The sequence below is a fragment of the Heteronotia binoei genome, chromosome 2 (genome assembly GCF_032191835.1).
Source record: "Heteronotia binoei isolate CCM8104 ecotype False Entrance Well chromosome 2, APGP_CSIRO_Hbin_v1, whole genome shotgun sequence".
NCBI lineage: Eukaryota > Metazoa > Chordata > Lepidosauria > Squamata > Gekkonidae > Heteronotia > Heteronotia binoei.
This window is the reverse complement of record NC_083224.1, coordinates 104,746,700-104,774,642: the sequence shown is the minus strand read 5'-3', so window position 1 is coordinate 104,774,642 and position 27,943 is coordinate 104,746,700. Positions and strand designations below refer to the sequence as shown.

The 27,943-nt window shown below is 45.2% G+C and overlaps 1 protein-coding gene across 1 annotated transcript in view; it reads left to right on the top strand.

The window, feature by feature from the left end:
- The window catches only part of TRABD2B (TraB domain containing 2B), an 835,032-nt gene that overhangs the window by 757,161 nt on the left and 49,928 nt on the right, over window positions 1–27,943 (top strand). Inside the window, exon 6 of the mRNA XM_060231786.1 lies at window positions 8,182–8,436. Coding sequence (XP_060087769.1) covers window positions 8,182–8,436 — 255 coding nt within the window. The remainder of the gene's footprint in view (window positions 1–8,181; window positions 8,437–27,943) is intronic.

Sequence of the window (27,943 nt, the reverse complement as noted above, 5' to 3'; positions counted from 1 at the left end):
CCCCTGTGCAAGCACCAGTCGTTTCCGACTCTGGGATGACGTTTTCATGGCAGACTTTTTTACAGGGTGGTTTGCCATTGCCTTCCCCAGTCTTTTACACTCCCCCCCCCCCCAGCAAGCTGGGTACTATTTTACTGACCTCGGAAGACTGGAAGGCTGAGTCAACCTTGGGCTGGCTACCTGAATCCAGCTTCCACCAGAATTGAACTCAGGTCGTGAGCAGAAAGTTCAGAGCACAATACTGCAGTACTGCTGCTTTACCACTCTGCACCACGGGGCCGCTTAAGAAGAACCAGCTCCTTTAAACGGACCTGGTATGCGATGGGCAACCAGCAGCGCTTTCAGCACAGGCTGAATGTGCTCCCTCAAGGGAAGGCTCATTAACAGTCTGGCTGCAGCATTCTGAACTAGTTGAAGCTTCCAGGTTTGAGACAAGGGTAGCCCCATGTAGAGGACATTACAGTAATTCAGTCTCAAGGTGACCATGGCATGGATTACTGTCGTCAAGTCATTGCATTCGAAGTAGGAGACCAACTGCCTTATCAGCCGAAGATATAAAAGGCTGGTTTGGCAGTGGCTGCCACCTGGGTCTCCATTATTAAAGAGCTTCTAGTGATACCTAGAGCTACTCTTTGTCAAGTGTGCAAGGCTGCTTTTTAAAAATCATTTTTCTCCTCCTGCTGCTCACACTGCCAGTGAGCGGTGGGATCTGGGGGCTTCATAGCCCTGTTTCAGGTTCCCTTTTCTGTTATAGGGGTTCTGGTGTAACACCCCGGTGCTATTTCCAAAACAGTCAGCTTTTGCTGGTAGTCCCACATATGTCAAGTATAGAAATGAAAACTGCCTCAATTCTTCCATTCACCAAGAAAATATTATTAATTGTAGAATTCATTAGAAAGGCAATCCAATTTGCAGTTCATCATGCCAGTAGATGAAGCTATGAAGGACAGACAACATTGATGTATAGCTGAAGAACAGGGCAGCTTTTGAGAATTCTGCAACAATAGAGTCATCACTGGTCACAGGTGCTTCCTGAATTGCTCTTTTTGATCCAGTCTTCCAAATTAAATGGATAGCAGCTGCAGTGTTTGATTTGTTCAGAGCACAACTACTTTTTTTTTTACTCTCCTCTCCTTTTAAAAGAATTGGAAGGGAAAAAACGATGATTATTTGCTGTTACCTTGAATCACTCAAAGATTTATATAGCACTGTGTATGTTTTTATCTGTTTTTGTATATCAGGAACCAACACATAAAAAGTAAATGATTGCTTGAGCTCACATATTAAGCACACTTGGGAAATGCATTTCATTTTGAAAAGAATCTGCTGATCCAATCAGTCATTCAGGAACATTTTTACTAAGCATATTTTGGAAAGGCAAAAACATACCTGACTTTGATTAATTCACATACAATATGCTTTGATAATCATTGTTGTGTTCCAGATGCAACTTAATTGTAATTTATCTAAAATAGGTATTTCTTTTGCTTAGTTCTAGTCACATTTTAAAATGATTTAATGATGTCAATAACCAATGGGGTAATAATGAAGTAAATACTTTTGGGATAAATACATGGTTTCTGTGGTTCAGCAGGAGAAACTAAACCTTGCTTCAGTAACCATCCCCCAAAATTCAAACTACATATGAATTAAATTTGAAAAATACGGCTTTCTTGAATATGCCAAGATTAAACTAGACCTATTTTCTGACCTGTTTTTTACATGACAGTATAGGTTGCAGTAGTTCCAACCTGGAATGTGTGGAGAAGAATTAGAAATCATGCATAGATGAATGCAAATGCTTCATTTAATTTTAAGATAGGAGAAGTAGAAGCACTCAATGGTTTTGAATTTGTTTGTTGGAAATATGCACACCAGATTTGCAAAGAATTCTCATTTGCTCATCAAATGGTTTTCTTTGTGATTTTATTACATTTATATCACCAATTATATTTCAGTCATAAAATTTAAGCACTCCAGCTGTCCTGGATGAATTTTTAAAAAATTCATAGAAGATAGGTTGTTCAGTGGCTACTAGCAATGGTAACTGAGGAGAACATTCATATTCAGAGGCACTAAACCTCTGAATACCAGTGCCAGGAGGCAACATGAGGCAAACGTTGAAGATGAATAAGATGAACCACTGAATAATATCAACCACTGGTTTGAGCTCTCAGGACTGTTCTTATATTCTCATTAATTAAGTGAAATCTTTTAAAATAAGATTACTAAAAGACAAATTACAGTATTATTGTTGTAATAAATATCCTTTTGATCCCAAGGTTATAAGAATTTAATTATCTTTCAGATGTCAACTATGTTGTTGTTCAGTCGCACAGTCGAGTCCGACACTTTGCAACCACATGGACAAAGTCACGCCAGGCTCTCCTGTCTTCCACCATCCTCCGAAGTCTGCTTAAATTTGTGTTTGTTACATCAGTAATGCTGTCCAGCCATCTCATCCCTTGCCATCCCCTTCTTCTTTTGCGTTCTATCTTTCCCAGCATCAGGATCTTCTCCAGTGAGTGCTCCCTTCTCATTCGGTGCCAAAGTATTTGAGCTTCAGCTTCAGCATCTGACCTTCCAGGGAACCGTCTGGGTTGATTTCCTTTAGGACTGACTGATTTGATCTTGTAGTCCAAGGGACTCTCAAGATTCTTCTCCAGCACCACAGCTCAAAAGCATCTATTCTTCTGCGCTCGGCCTTCCTTAAGGTCCAGCTCTCACAGCCATACATTACTACTGGGAATTCCATTGCTTTGACTATACAGACTTTTGTTGGCAGGGTGATGTCTCTACTTTTTATTATACTGCCCAGGTTCATCATAGCTGTCCTTCCAAGGAGCAAACGTCTTTTAATTTCATGGCTACAATCACCATCTGCAGTGATCTTGGATCCCAGGAATATGAAGTCTGTCACTACTTCCACGTCTTCCCCTTCTATTTGCCAAGGTGTGATTGGGTCAGATGCCATGATCTTAGTTTTTTGAGTTTCAAGCCTACTTTTGTGCTCTCCTCTTTCACCCTCAACAAGAGGTTCTTTACGTCCTCCTCACTTTCTGCCATTAGAGTGGTATCATCTGCATATCTCAGGTTGTTGATGTTTTTCCCGGCAATCTTAATTCTGGCCTGTTCTTCATCCAGGCCAGCATTCCGCATGATGTACTCTGCATATAAATTAAATAAGCAGGGTGACAATATACATCCTTGTCGAACTCCTTTTCCTATTCTAACCCAATCAGTTGTTCCATATCCTGTTCTGACAGTTGCTTCTTGACGCTTATACAGGTTTCTCAGGAGTCATGTGAGATGGTCTGATACTCCCATCTCTTTAAGGAAATCTTTAAGGAACAACACGTGTAGCCACTATCTTTAATTCTTCCATCGTATTATAATCGTCCTCTATCTTTTGATTTGGTGGGCAATAACAAACTTCCATAGTTAAATTTCCTTTTGGGCCCTCTATTTCAACCCAAAGCATTTCTAGAAGGGAATCTAATTCTCTGACCTCAGTCTTACTGGACTGTATACCCTCTCTGATATACAGAGCCACCCTTCCCTCCCTTCCAACCCTTCCCTCCCTATCCTTCCGATATAGCTTATATCCAGGAATCACCGTGTCCCACTGATTCTCCTCATTCCACCAAGTTTCTGAAATTCCCACAATGTCTATGTTTTCTCCCAACACTAAACATTCCAACTCACCAATTTTACTTCAAACACTTCTAGCGTTTGCATACAAACATCTATAATTTCCCAGGCAAGCTAGGCCCGCAAACTTCCTCCTGTCGCCTCGAGACTTTGGCAGACAGTAAGAGTGTCACACTGTACCTTTTGCTCCATTCTGACATGTTACTATTTTGTTGGTTTCCTAAGCAAATGCTATCCAGACCAAATGTTCTTTCAGTTTGTTAATTTCATTATGAGTTGTTTTTTTCAAAACTAAAACCTCAGTATTCAAGTTAAATTGCTGTGTTGGCACTTTGTGATAAATAAGTGGGTTTTGGGGTGCAGTTTGGGCACTCAGTCTCTAAAAGGTTCGCCATCACTGATCTATAATTTCCCAGGCAAGCTAGGCCCGCAAACTTCCTCCTGTCGCCTCGAGACTTTGGCAGACAGTCCATACTGTTTGTCACCATCTCAGTGGACAACTCTGATCCATTACCCGGTAGAAAAGTAACAGCTAACCCTTCATCTCTTTGAGATGAGTCCTCCCGAACCAGAGACATTTCATCTCCTGTCGGCTTTCCCCCAAGATTTAGTTTAAAAACTGCTCTGCCACCTTTTTGATTTTAAGTGCCAGCAGCCTGGTCCCATCTGGGGAGAAGTGGAGACCATCTCTTTTGTTCAGCTCCCACTTGTTCCAGATAGCATCCCAGTGCCTAACAAACTTAAACCCTTCCTCCTTACACCATTGTCTCATCCACACATTGAGACTTCTAATTTGTGCCTGTCTCTCCTGCCCTGCACGTGGAACAGGTAGCACTTCTGAGAAGGCTATCTTGGAGGTCCTGGCCTTAAGTCTCCCACCTAGCAGCCTAAATTTTTCCTTCAGGACCTCAGGATTGCATTTCCCCACATCATTGGTGCCAACATGCACCACGACCACTGGCTCCTCCCTGGCTCTGTCTATCAGCCTATCTACTACACACGTAATGTCCGCTACCTTCGCACCAGGCAGGCAAGTCACCATACTGTCAGCACGCAGTTTTGCCACCCAACTGTCTACTTAACTAAGGATCGAATCACCAACTACCAAGACCCCTCCTCTCTCCCTGCCCAGGGATGGTTCATTGGCATGAAAGGATTCCCGCACACCAACTGAAGAAGAGGTCCTTTCTGAGGGCGCATTCCCCTTATCCTCAGCATGGTGCCCTGTTCCTTCTCGACCCTCATGCTCCCTGGCAGTAATGGGGCTGCCACGTTCAGAGCGGGGCTCATCTAATACGCCCCGGAGAGTCTTCCCCGAGTGCCTAACTGACTGTCTCTGCTTCTCCAGGTCAGTCACCTCAGCCTCAAGGGTATGAACTCGTTCCCTGAGGACCAGGAGCTCCTTGCATTGAGCACACACCCAAGACTTCTGTCCTATGGGCAGATAGTCATACATGTGACACTCAGTGCAAAACTCTAGAAAGCCCCCATTCCCCTGCTGGAATTCTACCTTCATGATAGCATCCGAGATGTGTTCCAAGTCAGGGCAAAGCAATATTTTTTAAATGTGTGTGTCATTTTTAATTTTTATAATCATGTAACTACTGAAGCCAAAGTAGCATTCATGATACTTGATTTCTAATTTAGATCATAGACCATCAGTTTCAGTTTTATGTTCCAGAAAGATTGCCCATGAAAACACCCTTTTGGTTGTAGAGGTATCTATGTTCAGACAACATGGGTTGGTTTTTTTTAGAACCTACAGATTTGGCTATGCAACCTCTTGTCGTCAAAGTGAATACTCTCAAAGATAAGAGCCATTACTTTTGAAATGTGAAAACTCTTTAAAACAGAAGTGAATGAGGGCTCAGTACAACAGATTGTGTACGCATCAAACTGTATCAGAAAGGCATGGTTTAGTTTTGGTATATTATCAGAAGAACAGCTTTGGTGTTGTAAACGAATCTATTTATAAAAATAATTGTTAATGTGAATTCCTTCCCAGATTAATAATACATTTTCTACCAAAGGAAAACTATGTCTGTATGTTCTGTAGCCATTAGGATAAGTGGTAGCTGGCCAGTTATACTCTGTAGAAGATGCTGCATTCTTGGCTGTTATGTGTATTTAGATCCCTAGTATATTATGAAAATTTCTCACAAGTTTGAGTGGAAATGTGAACAGTTTGAGAGTTCATCAGTCTATACTGTTCCTGTTAAATATCTTCAAGAGACACAGTGTGCTAAGAAGATATTAGCTGTTGTCATCTTGATAGCCTCTTGATAGCCTATGAATAATGGTTCAACTGGGAGTATTGTTATCTAATATCTTGTTATATGTGATGTGGCCACTGTTCAAGACCAGAATATTTTGCTGATACAAGTTCCTAGCAGTTTTCATCCCCACACCAAAATTTAGCTCAGAAATGTGAGTGTCTTCAGAGTTCATACTGTCAATCCATGCATTACTGTCATATGTTTCAAGAGTAAACTCTACCCATATGAGTGAAGTCAGGCTGCCTGCAGACAGCTTGAAGTGCTGTCTCCTTACACTATATAGAATGTTTTGTGACATCTTTGTTTTTGAGAGTGATTTAGTGCTTGAGATAAAATGAAACAGATCATGCACCTAACCATTCTTGTTTGCTAATCCTTTATCCTCCTCAGAATTGTCACCTGCCCCTTAATTTAGCTCAACTATTGTCAGTAGGACAACAGATCTGAAGTTCTGCCATTGGACTAAATCTTTTTCCTAAAACAATTCAGATGTTAACTTTTAACTTGGATGTCAGGATTTTCTTGCAGGTTTCAGACTCTTGAAGAACTAGAGAAACCTGGACATTCATGCAGTATTAAGAATTTCAGAGTTTTTAAATTGTAAAAATAAGTTACCAAAGTTTGGTATAGTAGTTAAGTGTGTGGACTCTTATCTGGAAGAACCGAGTTTGATTCCCTACTCCTCCACTTGCAGCTGCTGGAATGGCCTTGGGTCAGCCACGGCTCTTGCAGAGCTTGTCCTTGAAAAGGCAGATGCTGGGGGAGCCCTTTCAGCCCCACCTACCTCACAGGGTGTTTGCTGTGGGGGAGGAAGATAAAGGAGATTGTGAGCTGCTCTGAGATTCAGAGTGGAGGGCAGAATATAAATCCAATGTCATCTTCATATACATTACTGTCTGTTAAAGTAAAGCTAGAAGATCTCTAATATATAGCATATCCATCCCTTTGTACATCGCTGAAGTGGGAGCTGTTCTAGAGGTATTTGTCAAGTGTATTTTTCTCCAAAGGCTGAACAATTGGGTTCAAAGGAAGAAACCATAACATGACAAGCAAGCATACTTTGAAATGCTTACACAGGTTGCACACAGCAAGACAGATAACTTTGTTTATCTGGCTGGCAGCTTGGAGAATGCATTTAAAGTTAAAGTTGCTTTCTTGCTACCTCTCTCTCCCCTCATCTATTTTTTCCTTCCTGCCTGCCTGCCTTCCTTCCATCCTTCCTTCTGCTCTCAAACATCTGATGTCCATGTCTTGCAGTTCTCAAACATCTGGCATTTATTCTTCTGTGGCTCTTACATAATGCAAGTTTGGCCACCCCTGCTATAGGCTGATCCTGCATTGAGCAGGGGGTTGGACTAGATGGCCCGTATGGCTCCTTCTAGCTCTATGATTCTATTATTTTAAGCAGTGGGGATCAAAACCAAAGGGTTAGATAGCTGCCAGCCATTAAAACCTGCACCACTCAACTGTTATGTTTAAATGGCAGGGAGCCATTTTAGCCTTCTGTTTTGCTCTCCACCCCCCCCCCCCCCCCACACACACACACTTTGAAGGGTTAAATGGCTGGCCTTGAACAGCTGAACCAAACTGGCTAAACATTCAGTAAATGTTCAGAGAAGGCGCCTTCCCCGAACACCCATTCATGAGTTTCAAACTGGCGCAATTCAGCCCAAATTTTAACTTGTGAGCTGGTCCGTGCCTATCCAGACCTGCAGTAGCAAAATGGTGGCATGCTATCTTGCCTGCTATCACCAGAAGTCCTGTTGTAATGAAACAAAAATATTTTTCTTGAAACAAAGACAGAGGACAATAGTGTAGGAAGATACAAGATGGTTTATCTAATCAGTCTCCTTTCTCCAGATGCATAAAACAACCATTAAATATTTTGCTCCTTGGTTTTCTAAAAATTTCCAAGGAAGGAGATTTTCTTAGAGTATCCTCCAACAACTTCTTAATATATTTAACAAATAGCATTTCCCTGCTAATATTCCAGCTGAAAACAGGGCCTATGTCTGTCTCAGTTTCATTCTTTGAGGATAGGATTCTACAGGAGAGATGGACAGTTTCTCTGCTTCCATCCCATTCCATTAATAGAGCCACACAGTTTGCATCATTACATATTGTGACAAAATGCATATTGTGTGTTGCTCTTTTGTAGCTAGTAACTGCAGAATGTGGATGTGTGTGGTGTTCCATGTCCTGATTTTGCCAAGATATGTGACTGTTCACACTTATTGATAAATCTGCTTTGCAGCTCCAAGACAAGCATCAGTCCACCTTCCAGGGACTCCTCAAGAACAGCTGCACCTGCCATCCATTTTTTTGAACAAATGCCACCATCAGTGCCTTCTCAAGACAGTGAAGAAGATAACCTTCCTCCACACCTATTACTTCCTGATAGCATCAGTCAGCTGGAGGAGTTTGGGCGGCAGAAAAAGTGGCACAAGAAGCACTATAAAAACCACCGTCAAAGACAATTCAATGATCTTTGGGTTCGGATAGAAGATGGGTGAGTTGATATAAAATCCTGTCATTCACTGTTTTGTTTTTTTTAGTTTTGAAGCATTTTTCTAATGAAAGCTCCAGTTTCTGTGTTCATGGGGTAGAGGCAGTTGCTTCCCCTTGTTCTTCCTAATTCCAGCACACTGACCATGCCTGTTCCTCTATATGGATCCTGCAGCTTCATGATGAGTGATCTTTTCAGGGGATTGAGGGAACTTCAATGATGTAAGGGAATGTGGGACCTTTTCCACACAAGTGCAGACTGCCACATCGGCATTCTTAAATCATTAATAGAACAAAATAGGAGTCAATTGCACCTTTAAGAACAACTTAGTTTTATTCAGAACGTAAGCAGAACGTAAGATGAGAAATCTGGTACAGTGAGCAAAGCCACACATGATGTTTGTAAAACATTTCAGCACAATTTCTGGCTGCTTCGGGAGTAGCTCCAAATTTGTTGCCCCATTACCCTGCATTTTCCAGATCCACTTTTCCTGTGAAAATTCACAGTTTTCAAGTGTGGAATTCCTGAAATTGGATTTTATTTCCTATCACCCTTTTGTGGCATCAGCATTGCACATACACACTGCCCCCCCCCCCAAAGTCCCCCAAACAACAGAGTGGTTTTTAATGTAGTTTTGATTGTTTATTTAAACTTAAAAATATTGCTGTGTTATCATTCAGGGACAAAATGAGCAGTGAGGTTTAATGTAGCTTTCTCGATGTGATTACGCATCCATAAAGTTCCTTTCCTTTCCTTTTTTTTTTTTTTGAGGGTAGGTTTTGTCACCATGTGCTTGTATTTTTTCTTCATTTCCCCCTTCCCCTATAGATAGATAGATAGATGATAGATAGATGAATTTATTGTCATTGTTCTCAACAAAAAGAGAGCAACGAAATGAGGTGCTCTTCCACAAACATACCAACACATCAAACACACATATTCATAAACCATTTAAATACATCTGAAACCATTAAACCATTTAAACCATTAAAACCATTTAAATACATCTAAAACGGATAAACATTCATAAAACCATTAAAACCATTTAAACCATTAAATAAACATTCATAAAACCATTAAACATTCATAAAACCATTTAAACCATTTAAACCATTAAATACATCTAAAACAGATAATCCTTCATAACCCTGCATTTAACCTAACCACAGCACTTGGATAGAAACTGTCCTTAAATCTGTTTGTCCTAGCCTTCAACACTCTATATCGTCTACCTGACGGTAAGATCTCAAAAAGCAAATGGCCCAGATGTGTATGGTCCCTTAGGATCATTTGTATCTTCCTTTTACATGCCATATTATACAGATCCACCAATGAGGGGAGAGAACATCCACAAATCTTTTGTGCTCTTCTCGTCACTCTTTGGAGCACCCTTCTCTCTGCTCCTGATGTGTTCCCCCTTTTTTGTATTTTTGGTAGAGTATTTGGTGGGGGTTTTTTGTTTTTAAAAATGTGTCTGTGTGAGAGCGAGCGAGTGTGTGCCCTTGGAAGTCATGGCAACCTTTGGTGACTGACTCCTACAGGGGATATTCATAGAGGTGGCTGAATACAGCCTGATATTCCAAGGGGGTCTCCCATCCAAATATTTGCCAGAGTTAACCTTGTTTAGCTTTTGAGATCTGATGAGATTGGGCTTGCCAGGGCTATCCAAGTCAGGGTTGTTTCTGGTGTGTTTTCAATGACAATTCAGTCTTTTAACAATCTGAAAATAATGGAATTATATAACTGATTTGATAATAATGGAAAGTCAACTTGCAGTGTTTCCATTTAGCAAACTTCATAATGATTGAATAACACTATTATGAATTGATGTATCCAATCTAATGATCACTAATCCAATACTATTTTCATTGATCTGTGAAATTCGATATTTGAATTTGACTGCTCCATCTATAATAACTGTAGGTTGGGGCTATTGTGCTCTATAGATAGGAGGAGGGGAGCATGGGATGCATGAGATCAACCTTGAGAGTGCCAGCACCAGGCTGGGGATCCCTGTGATTGGGGGCAGCAGGAGGTATGGAGATGGGAGAGGGTGTTAAAGTGGAAGGAGATGGAGATATGGTTATGCTCAGTCCCCTTCCAACCTTTGTCCCATCCTGAGGCATGTGGGCATGAGGGCCAGGGGAAAATAGCCCCCTTTGTCACTGATGTTGCTTAATGTCAGGTCCATTGATAACAAGACCTCTATGCTGCATCATTCTATCATAGCACAACAAGTGCTATGACTGAGATCTGGACGAGGCAGGGCAAAACTGTCATCCTGAACGAGCTGTCCTCTGTCAGTCACAAACAGTGGGGCAGGTGGAGTGATGATACTCACCGGTGATAGCTTTACATTCAGGGTGCTCCCCATCCCAAAGATCACTGACACTGATTGTGTTGGCATGGCCTGGGATTCTAAGTACTGTCCACTTAGCACCCTTGCAGACAGCCATCTGACCCTGCTTGAGGCAGTGGCCGGTTGGGCCTTGGTGTTCCCTTGACTCATAATCCTTGAGGACTTTAATGTCCAGGCAGATGTCACTTCCTCACAGCAGGCTGTGGACCATGGCAGCATTGGGACTCACCCAGATTGTACCAAGGAAGCCACATGCTGAACTTGATGTTTGGCATGGGGTTGATATGGATCTGATGGCTAAGGTGTTGGTGCCATGGTCAGATCATTGCATGCTGCATGTCTGACTGAGTATCCCACCTCCTGTCTAGGTGGTGAGCAGATTCATAATCACCTGCAGAGACTAATTGACCCAATTGGGTTCTAGAATGTTCTGCAGGAACTGATGCCCTCTGGTGATTCCTTAGATGAGCTGATAGAGGACTGGAATCCCCTCGTCTCTGAAGCCATCAATGAAATTGCCCCCTGACATCCTCTCCATCCCTGGCAGAAATCATCTTCCTGGCGCACGATGGAAGTCAGGGGGATGAAATGGGGAACTCAGATGGTTGGATTGAGTTTGGTGGTAAGCTCACAATAAAGCTACAAGAGCATTTTATAGGACACTTATGAAATCCTATGAGATGGCAGTGAAGACCACTGTTGCCTCCATTGAATTGCTAGCTCATGCCTGGCTCAATTGTTCAGGACAATTTTGTTTCTTATGTCCCTCTCCGAGAGGACTCAGAATATTAGAAATTTAGCAATATGCTGTGTGGCATTTGCAAACTTTTCTGCAGATTAAGTCCTGTCACTCCACCATGACATCCCAGCCAACTTTGATATAGTATGTGAACTGAAAGCCCCTTGGCCATCTTTGTATTCAGTCTTTGACACCATTGTAAGCCAAAATGCCCTCAAAACGAGGTTGGGGAATTGTCAGGTGGGCACCTGGCTTAAAAAGGATCTTTGAATCTATGTATACAGGATTCTACTTCCAGAAATTATTGCTTAAATTTACCAAGGACACTAACTAAGAGAAACCATCAAAACTTTATTATAGAAAAATATAGAACACACACATACAAGGTCATGAATTTATACAACACACATACAGTCCTAATAAAAATAGAGAGAGACTCAGAGATAACACAAGGATGTACAAACAGGGTGATAATTACCAATCATAGTCTCCAAGGAAGGCTCCAAAGGCGGAAAAATGAGGACTAGGGGAAAGGGACCCTCAACTGGCCAAGAATCGGGGATGTACCTAGACAGCAGAATTGGGGTACTGCTAGATGCACACATGTAAAAAGTTGGGTCAGAGGTTATAAAACTTCCCCTGAGCCCTTAAGGGATGGGAGGTACAGGGGCAGATGACAGGTGGTCAGCTGGTACATGATCTCAGAAAAAGGGGAGGCTCTGCAGTGACCATAACGGCTGGACTTATGCAGTAGCCAATAGCCAGTTAATTGGTGGCCCCTGATTGGATGCTCATAGTTAGCCAATGAGCAGACTTGGCCTTAGTTATCTGATTGGACTACCAGGTAACAATGGGCCAAGGGGGAGGCTCCAGGATGACCATTAATAGAAAGAATGGGGGGAAATTCCTGGGGTGAGGGTGATTGAAAGCTGTTAAACATGTCTAAAAGGTGACAATGGATAGCCAAATTTCTACCTAGGTGACACCAGGTCTATACAAAGATACTTGGCTTTTAGGTGAAGATGTTTCTCCTCTGCTGGCACCATCCTTTGTTTTTGGGTTCCGTGAGACAAAAGTTTAGGTAGTCTGACAGGGTCCCCTCCTGGGGTGAGCTTGATTGCCTTATGCACAGGTGACATCCGTTGAGTACGTGAGCCTCCAGCTTCGCTGTTATGGAGTCTGGAGCTGCAGAAAGATAGTTACTGGGGCTGTTAGCCTTTCACTCGCAATTCTGTGGTTGAGACTGAAAACCACTTGCTTGGACAGCTCCTGGCAGCGCAACTTCTTCCGCTACAGCGGCCGAGATGGGGATCGCGCAGGGCGACTGGAAATCACCTGTTCTCCTGCTTAGCACTCCTCCCAAGACATGGAGTGCTGCTGCACCATTATGGCTGTTAGTACTCACATAAGTCCCTTTATATTCCAAAGTTCCTGACAGACGTGTGCAAGTTTAGTCTCAAGGCAGCCTGGCAACCAAATGGGTGACTACGACGTTCAGCAGTGGGGGCTCTTTGCTCACACCATCAACCAGTTCTCCTGAGCCAATGTTGACAGGACCCTAGGTGCTGTCCAGCCTACCACCTGCCCCATGGATCTATGCCCCTCATGGCTGGTGAAATCCAGTGGTGGGATGCTTCAAGGTTCCCTGGAGAATATTATATATCCCTGGGCTCAGGGGTTGTCCCAGTGAGATTGAAGGAGGCAGTGATTGTTTCACTCTTAAAAAGACCAACTTTTGATCCTACAGATCTGTCCAATTACTGCCCAGTTTAGAATCTTTCATTTCTGGATAAGGTAATTGAGAGAATGGTAGCTGAACAGCTCCAACAATTCCTGGATGACACAATGACATTAGGTCCATTTCAATCTGGCTTCCACCCTGGCCACAGCAATGGAAATACCATTGGTCGCCCACACAGATGAACTCTGTAGGCAGCTGGATTGAGGTGGGTTGGTGCTGCTAATGCTTTTCAACCTTACAGCAATACTTGACACAGTCAGTTAGGATCTTTTGACTCACCGCCTTGCTGATGTTGGAGTTTGTGGTGTAGCCCTGGAATGGCTTACCTAATTTCTCCATGGTTGGGGTCACAGGGTGGCTCTTAGCAAGGAAGTGTCACTGAGGCATCCACTAGTATATGGGGTTCCTCAAGAGGCACTCCTTTCTCTGATGTTATTCAACATCTATATGCACCCCTTTGTCCAGCTGGTGTGGAGTTTCAGGCTAGGTGCCATCAGTACACTGATGACACCCAGCTACTTCTTTTGATGGGCAACCAGCCTGATGCCCTCCCCATGAATTTAGCACAGGGTCTGGAGGCCATGGTTGGATGGCTAAAAGAGAGTCAGCTGAAGCTAAACCAGATAAGACAGAAATTCTTTGGTTGGGTGGGGGTGAACCACAGTTGGGTTGCCAACACCCAGCTCTTGATGGAACTCCTCTTTCACCAGCACCGGCTTTCAGTAGCCTGGACATGACTCTGGATGCCGCCCTGTCAGTGGAGGCTGTTATGTATGTGACTCTATGGGCGTTTTCGCACTGATCTTAATCGGCAGCGACGCCCCTCTTCACCGCACAGGATCTGCGCGGATTTCGCACCAATTGCTGCGGAGCACCCGGAAGAGCCGCAAAGTCCGCGGCTTTGCGGCACAAACAGAAACTGGTTTTTGGCGGTTTCCATTTGCACCGCAAAAGTCGCGGGACTTTGCGGCTCTTCTGGGTGCTCCGCGGCAATTGGTGCGAAATCCACGCAGATCCTGCGCGGTGAAGAGGGGCGTCGCTGCCGATTAAGGTCAGTGCAAAAACGCCCTATGAATCTATATGTTCCAAATGGTGTTCCTGCCTGGCTCATAGGAGCCTGAAGGACTGCGGTGAAGAGGGGCGTCACTGCCGATTAAGGTCAGTGCAAAAACGCCCTATGAATCTATATGTTCCAAATGGTGTTCCTGCCTGGCTCATAGGAGCCTGAAGGACTGAGCTTGGGGACTTAGGAACAAAAGGTAGTAGGATCCAAATCCCAACTGCCCTGTTCCAATCACAGGCCCCCTGCTGGTTTGAATGACCTAATAACATGCTATGGTGGGAACCCAGTGTAGTATATAGTTGGCCCAGCGGGCCCCATTCGCCAGTTGAGTTAGTGCAGCTACCTACCATGCTGTACTCAATAAAGAGTTCGTTATCACTACCACCTCACCTCTTCAATGCCTAAGAACCTACTATATTATCGAGGCGATGAAGGTGGGATCCTGGTAGGCGATCCAGCAACCGGCACCGCACCATGCCTTGCAGCAGCTGTTTCCAGCTCCACACATTGCACCACCATCGCTGAGGAAAGTCACCAGGCCAGAACCGGAGATGAGTGAAGATCGAGCATCCAACGCTTCTGTGCCTCCAACTGCTGAACCTCCAACACCTGGCCCCCACATGGCCAGAGCACTGGGACCCCAGGGGTACCTCCAAAACTTCAACCCCGAGCAATCAGAGAGGTGGGAGAGATGGGAGAAAAGGCTGAACTACTTCATCCTCTACCACAAAATCATGGATGAGGAGCAGCAGAAACATCTCCTTCTCAGCGCCTGTGGTGAGGACTCACTAGAGCTGGTGGAGAGTCTTCTCTTGCTGGCAACACTTAAAAAGGCCATCTATAAGGCCATCGTAGAGAAGCTAACCAACCACTTCTCAGCCCGACCAACCCACATGTCCAGGTGCATCGAGTTCCACAAGCAGAATCGGAAGGCTGGAGAAACGGTAGCAGCCTTCCTTGCGGAGCTCCACCGCCTTGCCCATGAGTGTGCCTTCGTCAGTCTCAAAGAGGCCCTGCTCAACCACTTCATCACAGGCCTCTGGGACGAACGCATGCAGGTGAAGTTGGCGGTCAAAAAGACTCTCACCCTGGAAGACGCTTTAAGTGAAGCCACCACTTCCGAGAAGTCGCACAAGGAGCGGCACACAACAGGGGCACACCAGGTCACCAGCGGCTCCAACCCAGAGGACTCTGAGGATGACGACACCCTCAAAATGCACCAGGCCAACCCAAAGCACCAGCTGCCACGTGCAACCAAGATGGCATCAACCCAAGACTGTGCCAGTTGCGGAGATGCTCATGAATGACACTCCTGCAAATACCGCAATGCTGTTTGCCACATATGCAGCAAGATCAGCCATCTGATGCAAGTGTGCCGCACAAAGTTGCTGCACCAGGGCAAGGGAAACACCACATGGCAGAAAAATGGCTGCCACCATGAGGTCGCTTTCAGGAAGGACTTTCAGGCACTCACCACAGCAATGGACCAGGTATGCCAACTCCCATGCCTTTCCCTGATAAGTTCAGGTGACTGTGCTTACTGAAGACAAGCCCTGCAATATGGAGGGCGGGCCAGACCTTCATCTCAGCCCACACTTTTAGACAACTGTGCCCTGGGGGGGGGAATCCCGACTACATCCGTCCCCGTTTATGGTCTGCGACTTCCAGAAAAGGGAGGTCATGCTGCTGGGGGTGGGGGCGGTCCATGAAAAGTACAGACAGTTCTCGGGCAAGCTACCTCTAATGGTTGTGAAGGGGGATCTATGTAGTCTGCTAGGACAGTCTTGGTTCAAGGTCCTGGGAATCCGGGTCACAGGGATCCATCAAGCCTTCTCGAGGAGAAACCTCCAGACCGTGTGTGAAGAATTCTCTGCCATTTTCGATGGCATGCTGGGGACATACACCGGGGCTCTGGTAACCCTGGACCTGAACCCTAATGTGCAGCCCATATGGCTGAAGGCCAGGCAAGTGCCTCTGGCGTTGAGACCAAAAATCAAAGAAGAATTAGACCGCCTGGTGGCTCAAAGGGTTCTACAGTTGGTCGCAAATGCAAAGTGGGAGACCTTTATTGTAACCCTGGTTAAACCCAATGGGAGCATCTGCATTTGCGCAGATTACAAATGCACAATTAACAAGGCATTGCACGGCCATGTATCTAGTTCTTGTAATCCGTCATATGCTGGCTTCTTTTGCAGGAGCAAAAATTTTTGGGAAGCTGAATTTGGCACAGGCTTATCAGCATCTTTCTGTGGACACCACCACAGTGGAGGCCCAAACCATCATAACGCGCAGGGGGGTCTTCCGGATCAGTGTGGCCCCGGGGATCTTCCAGAACTTAATGGACTCACTTCTCAAAGGTATCCCCAGGGTCCAGCCATTCTTCGATGATGTGCTGATCGCCCCAGTCAACGAAGAGGAGTTCACCATTCGCCTCTGGGCCATGCTGCAGTGTTTTGATGGGGCGGTCCTCAAGGTCAAAAGGGAGAAGTGTGTGTTGGGGGTTTCCACTATTGATTTCTTGGGTTACACGATGGACGCAAACGGAATCCACCCAGCCAAAGACAAAATTAGGGCCATTTGCGAGGCACCTGCCCCCACAAACAAGGCTGAATTACAAGCATTCTTAGGCCTCTTAAATTTCTACCATGCCTTCCTCCCCCTTGAGGTAGCGGTAGCAGAGCCTTTACACAGGCGTCTCGACAAACGGGCGCCATGGGTTTGGGGTTGCCGGCAAGCAGCTGCTTTGAAGGTGGTAAAAGACATATTGACTTCGAATAGTTTGCTGGCACACTTCGACGAACGGCTGCCCATCATTCTGGCCTGTGATGCTTTTCCATATGGGCTGGACGCTGTCTTGGCCCACATTCTACCGGACAGCCGAGAGGTTCCAGTAGCCTTCTATTCACTGACCTTGCAAAAACCTGAGAGTAATTATGCGCAGATTGAAAAGGAGGCTCTAGTCATTTTGGCAGGGGTAAAAAAATTCCATGACCAGCCCTTCACCATCCAGATGAACCACAAGCCACTCCTTGGTCTGTTTGCCCCTGACCGCCAAACTCCACAAATGCTATCTCCATGGGTCTTGTGGTGGTCCATTTTCCTCGTGGGGTACCAGTACAACCTCCAGTACCACCCAGGCAAGGCCATGGGCCATGCCAATGCCCTGAGTCACCTGCCACTGCCTTTGATGGACTCTGTTCTGGCCCCTGCACACCAGATCATGGTCTTGGACTCCCTGCCAGACCACCTGGTGCATGCCAAGGACATTGCCTGCTATTCCAGGAAGGACAAAATCCTCTCCTGTGTTTTGGACTGGATGTGGAGGAGATGGCCCATGGGCCGGGTGGTGTCAGAATTTGCTGCTTTTGTGGCCCGCAGGGATGAATTGTCCGTTCATAAAGGTTGTCTGTTGTGGGGGGACAGGGTGGTGGTGCTCCCAGTGCTGTGGCAGTGAGTCCTCATAGCAGTGCACAAACCCACCCAGGGATCGAGTGCATGAAGGCGCTAGCCCGCAGCTATGTATGGTGGCCGGGAATTGATGATGCTACTGAGTCCTGGGTTGCCAGTTACAAACCATGCCAGGAGACCCATCCATTTCCGCCCTGAGCCCCTGCCCAACAGTGGGAGACCACATGCAACCCCTGGTCCCGCCTGCACCTCGACTTTGCAGGGCCCTTCCAGGGGCAAATATTTTTTCTCATAGTGGACTCCTACTCGAAGTGGCTCGAAGTCATACCAGTAGCATCCACATCCTCCAGGGCTGCGTTAGGGGTCCTCCACAGGGTTTTTGCCACCCACAGCCTGTCCGACATACTCGTGTCCGATAATGGGATGGCCTTCACCTTGGCTGAGTTCCAGGATTTCTGCGGCTGAAACCTAATTAAACACATAACATCGGCCCCTTTCCACCCAGCCCCAATGGCCAAGCTGAATGCATGGTGCGGGCGACTAAGGAAATGCTCTGCCACATCATCTATGGGGACTGGGAGGTCCACCTTGCATAGTGTCTACTGGTAAAGCATTCCATCCCCAGTCACCAGCCGTAGCTTGGCGGAGCTCCTCATGGGCCAGCGACTGACAACCTTGCTAGACTGCATGCACCCGGATCACGCCCCAGATGTACAAGAGGTTCCAGAGGTGGTCCTGGCTCCCAGAGGGTTCAACACAGGGGACTTGGTGTTCGCTAAAAACTTGGGGGGGAGGGGAGCAGCATGGATACTGGCCCGGGTTTCCAGGGTGCTAGGAGTGGTTATGTACAAGGTCACCTCAGAAGACGGGTTTACATGGAGGCAGCACATAGACCAATTGCGATCATGTGAGGGGCCAGGGGGCGGAAGCAACCCACATGCCGCACCAGCCTTGAGCAGCCCAGAACCTACCAAAGCCAAGGTCTTGGTTCTCGTTCCCTTATCAGCACCTGAGACCTCTGGGAAACCAGAACCGATGTATACACCCGAGACCTCCGAGGTCCTAGAACTGCCAGCCAAAGTGCCAGCATCACCAGAACCGCAGCCAGCCACGCCAGAAGCTGCGCCTGAACCACCACCCTCTCCAGTGCTCCAGAGGGCAACACAACAGTGTCACAAGGCTGCCTATCTACAGGACTATGATTGCTACGGCTTGCGAACTGGGGTGGGGATGTTACGTATGTGAATCTATGAATCTGTTTGTTCCAAATTTGTTCATCTATGAATCTATTTGTTCCAAATGGTGTTTCTGCCTGGCTCATTGGAGCCTGAAGGACTGAGCTTGGGAACAAAGGGTAGTAGGATCCAACTGCTCTACTCCAATCACAGGCCCCCTGCTGGTTTGAATGACCCAATAACGTGCTAGCACGGGAACCCAGTGTTGTATTTAGTTGGCCCAGCTGGCCCCGTTAGCCAGTTGAGTTAGTGCAGCCACCTACCATGCTGTACTCAATGAAGAGTTTGTTATCATTACCACCTCACCTCTTCAGTGCCTAAGAACCCACTATATTATAGAGGCAAAGACAAAATATAGCACTGTCTATATGCTCAAATCAAAAGATGAGACTTGATAAATTTAAAGAATATGTTGTCATGGTTAAAAACAGATTTGGGCGTGCACCTCAAAGTTTGCTGATAGATGGAGGTGGCGAATATTGCAATACTGAGTTTAAGAAGTTTCTGAAAGCAGAAGGAATTGAACACGGAGTGACTGTCCTGTACACTTCACAGCAGAATGGGAGTGCAGAAAGACTTAATCGTGTGTTACAGGAAATGACCAGAGCAATGCTCATGCATTCTGGATTACCTAAAGGCCTATGGGCTGAAGCTGTAAATGCAGCAGTGTATATTCTCAATAGAAGACCTTCAAAAGTAACAGGAATTACTCCGTTCCAGGCTTGGTTTGCCAAGAAGCCAGGACTTAAGCATATTAAAACTTTTGAATCAAAAGCCTATGCATATGTTCTTAGAGAAAATAGAGGGAAGCTTGATGCAAGGACTGAGATTGGATTCATAGTAGGATATCCCTCAGTGGGAAAAGGCTACAGAGTCTATGATCCAAAGCTGAATAAGACTAAACATTGTAATGTTGTGTTTGTGGATGACAGTGATTTGCCTAGAGCACCCTGTGTACCCGAATCTGATCCTGAGGTTACTGATGATGCTTCTGAAGATTGGTATAGTTGGTTACCTGTAGTGACCACCAGTGAACCGGCAGGTCTACCTTCTGAAGACTCTACTGAACCAGAATGGGGACCACACCGCAGGGAGCAACAGAACCTCCACTCTTTTTAAGACGATCAGAAAGGATCACAAAAGGGCAACCACCACAGAAATATGGATACTGTGACACTGTTAGCTCTATAGAGACTGTGAAATCTAAAGAGGAACCCAAGAGCTGGAAACAAGTGTGTGATTTACCTAACGAAGAAAAGGAGAAATGGATTAAAGCAGTGGAACAAGAGATACTATCCATTTATGAAAAAGATATATGAACTCTTACAAAGCTACCTGCAGGAAGAAAGCCTGTTGGATGCAAATGGGTCTACAAAATAAAGTACAAAGATGATGGAACTATAGACTTGTACAAAGCAAGGCTAGTAGCCAAAGGATATGCACAGGAATTTGGAACTGATTATTCTGAGACTTTTGCACCAGTTATCAATAGTGCTACACTTAAAACACTACTGAGTGTGGCATCATCTAGAAATATGCTTGTAGAGCACCTAGACATTAAGACAGCATTTCTTAATGGTGAGCTATCAGAGGAAATCTATATGGAAATACCTGAAGGTTTTCAAGTTCCTGGCAAAGAGAACTATGTTTTCAAACTCAACAAAGGACTGTATGGTTTGAAACAGGCTGCAAAAAGTTGTTATGACAAAATAACTGGACTACTACAGCAACAAGGATTTGAGCAAGGGAAAGCAGAACCCTGCATGTACACTAGATTCAAAGATGGAGAATATCAATTCATTCTAGTTTACGTTGATGATTTGGTTGTGAGCTGCAAGAACAAAGAGGACATTACAGACATTGTTGAAAAGCTGAACAAAGAGATTGAAGTCAAAAGACCTGGAGATATTAAACACTATCTAGGAATACAAATTGAGAGACTTGAGGATGGAACCTTTCAACTGTGCCAAGATGAAAGATTATGGACTTTATAGAATCTCTTAGCATGAGAAACTGTAAAGAATCTAAGATACCTCTTGAACCTGCATACCTGAGAGCTCAGATATTGGAGAGTACAGAGAAGCTATAGGAAAACTCCTGTACCTGAGTAAAACTACCAGACCTGATATCACAGCTGTTGTCAACAACCTCAGATATGCAGTTGGCAGAAAGTGAGGAGGACCTAAAGAACCTCTTGTTGAGAGTGAAAGAGGAGAGCACAAAAGTAGGCTTGAAACTCAACATCAAAAAAACTAAGATCATGGCATCCGGCCCCATCACACTTTGGCAAATAGAAGGGGAAGACATGGAAGTCGTGACAGACTTCACAATCCTGGGATCCAAGATCACTGAGATGGTGACTGTAGCCATGAAATTAAAAAGATACTTGCTCTTTGGGAGGACAGTTATGGTGAACCTAGACAGTATAATAAAAAGTAGACATCGCCCTGCCAACAAAAGTCCGTATAGTCAAAGCAATGGTATTCCCAGTAGTAATGTATGGCTGTGAGTTGGACCATAAGGAAGTCCAAGTGCAGAAAAATAGATGCTTTTGAGATGTGATTCTGGAGAAGAATTTTAAGAGTTCCTTGGACTGCAAGAAGATGAAATCAGTCAGTTCTAAGGGAAATCAACCCAGACTGTTCCCTGGAAGGTCAGATGCTGAAGCTGAAGCTCAAATACTTTGGCCATCAAATGAGAAGGGAGCACTCACTGGAGAAGATCCTGATGCTGGGAAAGACAGAAGGCAAAAGAAGGGGACGGCAGAAGATGAGATGGTTGGACAGCGTTACTGATGTAACTAACAAGAATTTGAGCAGACTTTGGAGGATGGTGGAAAAAAGGAGGGCCTGGCATGACTTTGTCTATGGGGTCACAAAGAGTCGGACTTGACTGCGACTGAACAACTCACTGAGTCAAGAAGTGCATATACAATGAAACTCATGAACCACATCTGAAAACACAATTACACATCCATTCTATTTGCTCAGCTTTTCTCTCTTCTTTGTGGTGTTTTTATTAATATTTTTTTGAGGAAACTAAATCAAACCAATCTTTCATGGAGTTAGCCATTAGAGTAGGAGGCACTGGCTCCTGCATTATACACTGTATTTTTCAGTCCATAAGGCGCTCCGGACCATAGGACGCACCTTCCTCCTGGGGGGCGATCTGCTGCCTCTGCCTCCGATCCCAGCGCTTCCCCCGCGCCTGCCTGCCTGGCTCCAGCTCTGCTTCCAGCAAGTGCTGGGATCACTCCACGCTGCCCCCACCGCAAACCCAGCACTTCGCTAACGCCGGCTGCGGAGGGGGCAGCGTGCTTCCTCCGTGCCTGTCTGCCTGGCTCCAGCTCTGATGCTTAAAGCAAGTGCCAGGATCGCTCCCTCCACCCTCCGATCCCGGCGTTTGCTTTAAACATCAGAACTGGAGCCAGGCAGACAGGCACGGAGGAAGCACCCTCCCCTCCGCAAACCCAACGCTTCGCGAGCACCGGCTGTGGAGGGGGTGGCGTGCTTCCTCCATGCCTGTCTGCCTGGCTCCAGCTCTGATGCTTAAAGCAAGTGCTGGAATCGGAGGGCGGAGGGAGCGATCCTGGCGCTTGCTGTAAGCATCAGAGCTGGAGCCAGGCAGACAGGCACAGAGGAAGCACGCTGCCCCCTCTGCAGCCGGCACTCGCAAAGCACTGGGTTTGCGGTGGGGGCAGCGTGGAGCAATCCCAGCGCTTGCTGGAAGCAGAGCTGGAGCCAGGCAGGCAGGCGCGGGGGAAGCGCCAGGATCGGAGGCGGAGGCAGCGGATCCCCCCCCCCCCCAGAGGAAGATATGTCCTATCATCCCTTCGCTCCATAGGATGCACACACTTTTCCCCCCACTTTTTTTTGGGGGGGGGAAGTGTGTCTTATGGTCCGAAAAATATGGTATCTGGTAGAGAGAAGCAGAGTGTGCTCCTCCCAAACACGTATGCCTGAAATAACATGTGAACTGGAATTCAATCTCCAATTTAAATGTGTCAATCATCTTAAAAATGAATGTCAACAGAGATGTGAAAGGCTGTGAGGGGGGGCGGGGGTTAGAAATAATGTGATATTCTACCATTTCCTAAGCAACACCACCCCCAGAAAGAATTAAATTAGAAATATTCATGGAAGATAGAACTGTTAACTATTCAACCAAATTATTCACTGGAACTTACCTTGTTTGTAGGAATGACACTTCTGAATACCAATTGCTGAGGGATAATGTCAGAAAGGGGCTTTGGTCGTTGAACCATGTTGTAGGTGTTCTGAGTGTCCATATTGCTGTGAAAAGCAGGATGCTGAACTAGTTGGCACTTCAGCCCAATCCTCCTGTGTTCTTCTTATGTCCTCTTACCAAAGCAGCTTGCTGAACTTCTCATATTTTAGAGTCTTTCTCTGGTGGTTCTAGGAGTGGGACGGTGCGTCACTCAAGAGAATAGTCTCCTCCTCCTCCGGAACAGGGTCATTTCTTCAAACAATCCAGGAACAGGACATCTTCAGCGCTGCTGCGAAGGCAGCTATTAAAAAAAAAAAGACACTGCTTCCCTTCAGGCCATGGGAATAGCAGCCAGCAGAGCAAATGCAGCTGGCGTCAGGGTTTCCCTGACAAAAGTGATGATGCAGCGGCTCCCCATGGAGTGCCTGGAGAGGGTCTTCCTTTTCCTGCAAAGAGGTGGGAGGCAGAGGAGTCCACGAGTGCAGGTCCCATGCAGCATCTCAGAGGTGGTGTTTTGTAGGTGACTGGGGTTCCGACAGCTCAGAGGAGTGCACCTCATGAGGATACCAGGTAAGCCACTCGAGAGCAGAGCCATGCATTGGGAACCAGGGCCGGGGATAGACCCTCTAGACAGGGATTGTGTCTTCCTCTCTTCTACTCTGTGGTGGCTGCTGTTAGTGGAAAAGGCCAGGGACACCCGTGGAGGGCTGTGGAGTCTGATCCTGGCCCATGCATTCCCAAAGCTGTGTTTTAGAAACCAGTGGGGGAGCGGGAAACAGGAGGCAGCTGGTGGTGGCCATTTCATGGTTTCAGCCCCTACAGCATTCATCACAGATGCGACTCTGGATGCTATCCAACTGTCCCTGGTCCACGGCTTGCAGTGTGGTGGTGACCCATTAGAATGTATGACTGCGCTGGGACACAGATGCGGCAGCTCAAGCCAAAGTGGTGGCATTACTATTTAAAGGAACTAATCTTTTTAAAGGAACTAACCTTAGTGGCTGGATCGATTTCTGATTGAGGAGAAAAAGAAGGTGCTGCCCTCAAAGCAAAAGGAGTTCAGACAGAAGAAACACTTCAGCTCCTTCTGAGACTCCAAGAAATCTGCACAGTCATCTAACTTTAAGCCCTTCAAGGGAAAGTGGCAGCCCAGAAACAGATTCTACATTCTGCACAAGAAAGACAGAAAGCAAAGGGCAACCTCCAAAAAGAGGCTTCCCGATGACTATGCCTACAGCCCAGTTACAGTAGGAATTGGGGGTCGTCTGCTCCTCTTTGCAGACCGGTAGAAACGCTTGGTGATGTACAGGTGGGTAGTGGATACTATCTCAAGGGACTATGCCCGAGAACTGAACTCCTTCCCACCAGGGAGGTTTTGCCAAGTGCCAAGGAAACAGGACTCACTAACCCACCAACAAATGCTGATGGCCATATGACACCTACTGAACATCGGGGGAATAGAAATGGTTCCCTCAACTCAGAGAGGCCTGGGGATGTATTCCATCCTCTTCCTAGTTCTGAAGAAGAACAGCAGTGTTTGAGCCATACTGGACTTATAATGGCTGAACAAATTTGTGCAGACAAAAAAGTTCAGAGTAGAGATGTTACGATCCATTCTTCCAGCTATTCAGGCCCAAGAGTTTCTAATTTCCATAGATCTCTCAGGGGCTATTTACATGTCCCTATCAGAGAAAACCACAGAAAGTTTCTACGTTTCATCTACAACCACTGTCACTACCAATACAAAGCCCTTTCGTTTGGACTATAGTCTTTCCCTCGAGTATTTACAAAGATTTTTGTAACATTAGCGGTGCACCTACGACTGCAGGGGGTTATGCTGCACACGTCTCTGGATGACATTTTAGTTTGGGCTCAATCCTTTCACCAGTCGAAGGTCGTGACCAATTTGACTGTATCCACCTTACAGGACCACGGGTTTGTGGTCAACATGGAGAAGAGCACTCTAGTTCCATCTCAGTGGCTAGTACATCTTGGAGTCCTAATAGACACACAACTGGACAAAGTCTTTCTGACTGCAAAGAGACAACTCAAACTACGATTCTTACTGGATCTAGTCCTCTCACAACCAAAGGTACAGGTGATGACTCTAGCAAAATTGTTGGGTGTTCTGGTGTCTTGTCAGGATGTCCTGTACTGGGTCAGGTTTCATGCTCACCCTTCACAACAGTTCCTGATTCCCTTTCAGCAGATTATAGCCAACAAACAGCTAAAACTGGTGATGTTAACAACAGAGTTACAGAGTCGCCTCCAATGGTGGCAAAATCCCTCTTTGTTTCTTCAAGAAGTTTCCATTCAGGAACCTCAAAGGACGGTTATGACCACAGATGCCAGCCTAATAGGTTGAGGAGCACAATCCCAGGGCCAGATGACACAGGGGAGTTGGTCCAAGGCCTGTCGGAGCATCAATTTTTTAGAGTTGTGGGCGATTTGACTGTGTCTGATTCATTTCCAGACTGCACTTAGGGGCCAGCATGTCTTAGTAAAAACAGACAACGTGACAGCAAAATCCTATGTAAATCGTCAAAGGGGGACCAGGATTCAGTCTGTAAGCTTCAGGCTTGGGTTTCCTCCAGCGATACTCAGCTCCAAAGTTCACACACACACAAATCCAGCAGGTCAGGCAAAATAGATTTATTATCATCAATGAGGCAAAATAGCCTGGTTTAGGAATGAATACTCAGGCTAATGAGCTTCAGCATCCTGTGAAGAATGAATTACAATAAAAACCAAGTAAAACTTACTCAGATTCAAAAGGCAGGGGAGTGCCCTGCCTCAAACGATGTGTGCAATGATAAAACTTTTCCCCTCCTGGCTTTTATCCTTAACGCCAAGCAATTAACAGGCTGTCCCTTCCCTCTCATCCAGACTAGCTGTTAATCAAGATGACTCAGCTATGCTGTGCTGGTCTCGGCAGAATGAAGGTCAGTTTTCTCTTCCTTACACCCCCCACGCAGAAAGAGAGTAAACATCTATCTCATTTTCTGAGAAAAAATCAAGGAAGAGATAGATTACCCTTCCCCCCACACCTTTTTTTAGCCTTGTTCAGATAATTATTATTTCATTCTGCCTCAGAGTAGCAACTCAAGAGGGAATCAGCTAGTACATTGTCTTTTCCTTTAATATGTTTGACCTCAAATGACAGATCTTGCAGGGACAATGCCCATCTCAGAATTCTAGCATTGCTTTCTTTCATCTTGTGGATGAAGACCAGCGGGCTATGATCTGTCTCTAGCTGAAAGTGTACACTCCCTCAGATATGTCTTGAGCCTGTTCAATCCCCATACTACTCCCAGGGCTTCCTGCTCAATAACACTGTATTTCTGCTCCCTGGGCAGTAGTTTGTGACTCAGACATACTACTGGATGAAGGTAATCATCTTGCCCTTTCTTCAGCAAAACTACACTCAAGCCGTAACGGCTTGAATCAGTACGTACAATGAACTTTTGCAAATAATCCGGTGGTATAAGGATTTGCAAGCCTCTCCTTTAGCATATCAAAGGCTTTCTGACATTCAGCTGTCCAGGACACTTTCCCTGCTACCGTTTTCTTACATGAATTAGTAAGTGGCGCTGCATGATGTGAGACTGGGAATAAATATCCTATAGAACCTGCATGCCCCAAGGAACTCAGCACCTGTTTCTTGATGATCGGCATTGGCCAATTAATAATTGCGTCTACTTTTACCATGTGTGGAGCTATCTTCCCTCTCCCTATCTGATGGCACAAATACACCACTGAGCTATTGGCGATCTGACACTTTGAAGGCTTTTTTTTTTTTTTAATAAGAAACAATTTTTATTAGTAACATATGATAGCAAAACTATATCTACATCCTATAAAGACTTTAAAAAGGAAAAAAAAAGAAAAATTCTTCTACCCCATATCTTACTTTTCCCCCACTCCTCCCCCCCGTTATATTAAAGGTACCCTTAACTATTTTAAAAACCAAAAATTATATTCTTATTTTAAAAACTTAATCAGTATCAAAGATTGTCCAATGTCCTTTTATTTTCCACCCTTTTTCTACGTATCTTCTGAACTTCTTCCACTCCAACTTAAAGAGCTCCAAATCATAGTATCTTAGTTTTCTTGTTAATTTGTCCATTTCACTCCATGACATAACTTTGATAATCCAGTCCCATTTCTCTGGCATTTTTTCTTGCTTCCACAGCTGCGCATACAATGTTCTAGCAGCTGAGAGCAAGTACCATATTAGAGTTCTATCTTCTTTTGGAAATTTTCCATTTGTAATCCCAGCAGAAAAGTCTCTGCAACTTCATTGAATTCATATCCCAAAATCTTAGAAATCTCTTGCTGAATCATTTGCCAAAACATTTTAGCTCTTTCACAAGTCCACCACATATGGTAGAAAGAACCTTCATGCTTTTTACATTTCCTACACCTGTCTGGCATCTTGTTGTTCATCTTTGCTAATTTTTTTGGAGTCATATACCATCTATACTTCATCTTAAAACAGTTTTCTTTAATACTTTGACATGTTGCGAGTTTCATAGAGTTCTTCCACAAGTATTCCCAAGATTCCATCTTTATTTCTTTATTTACATTAATTGCCCATTTTATCATTTGAGATTTCACTACTTCATCTTCTATAGACCATTGTAAAAGTAATTTGTATACTTTTGCAATTAATTTCTCATTATCTCCGAGCAGAACTCTTTCCATTTCTGTTTGCTCTTTCCTTATTCCTTCGGTTTTA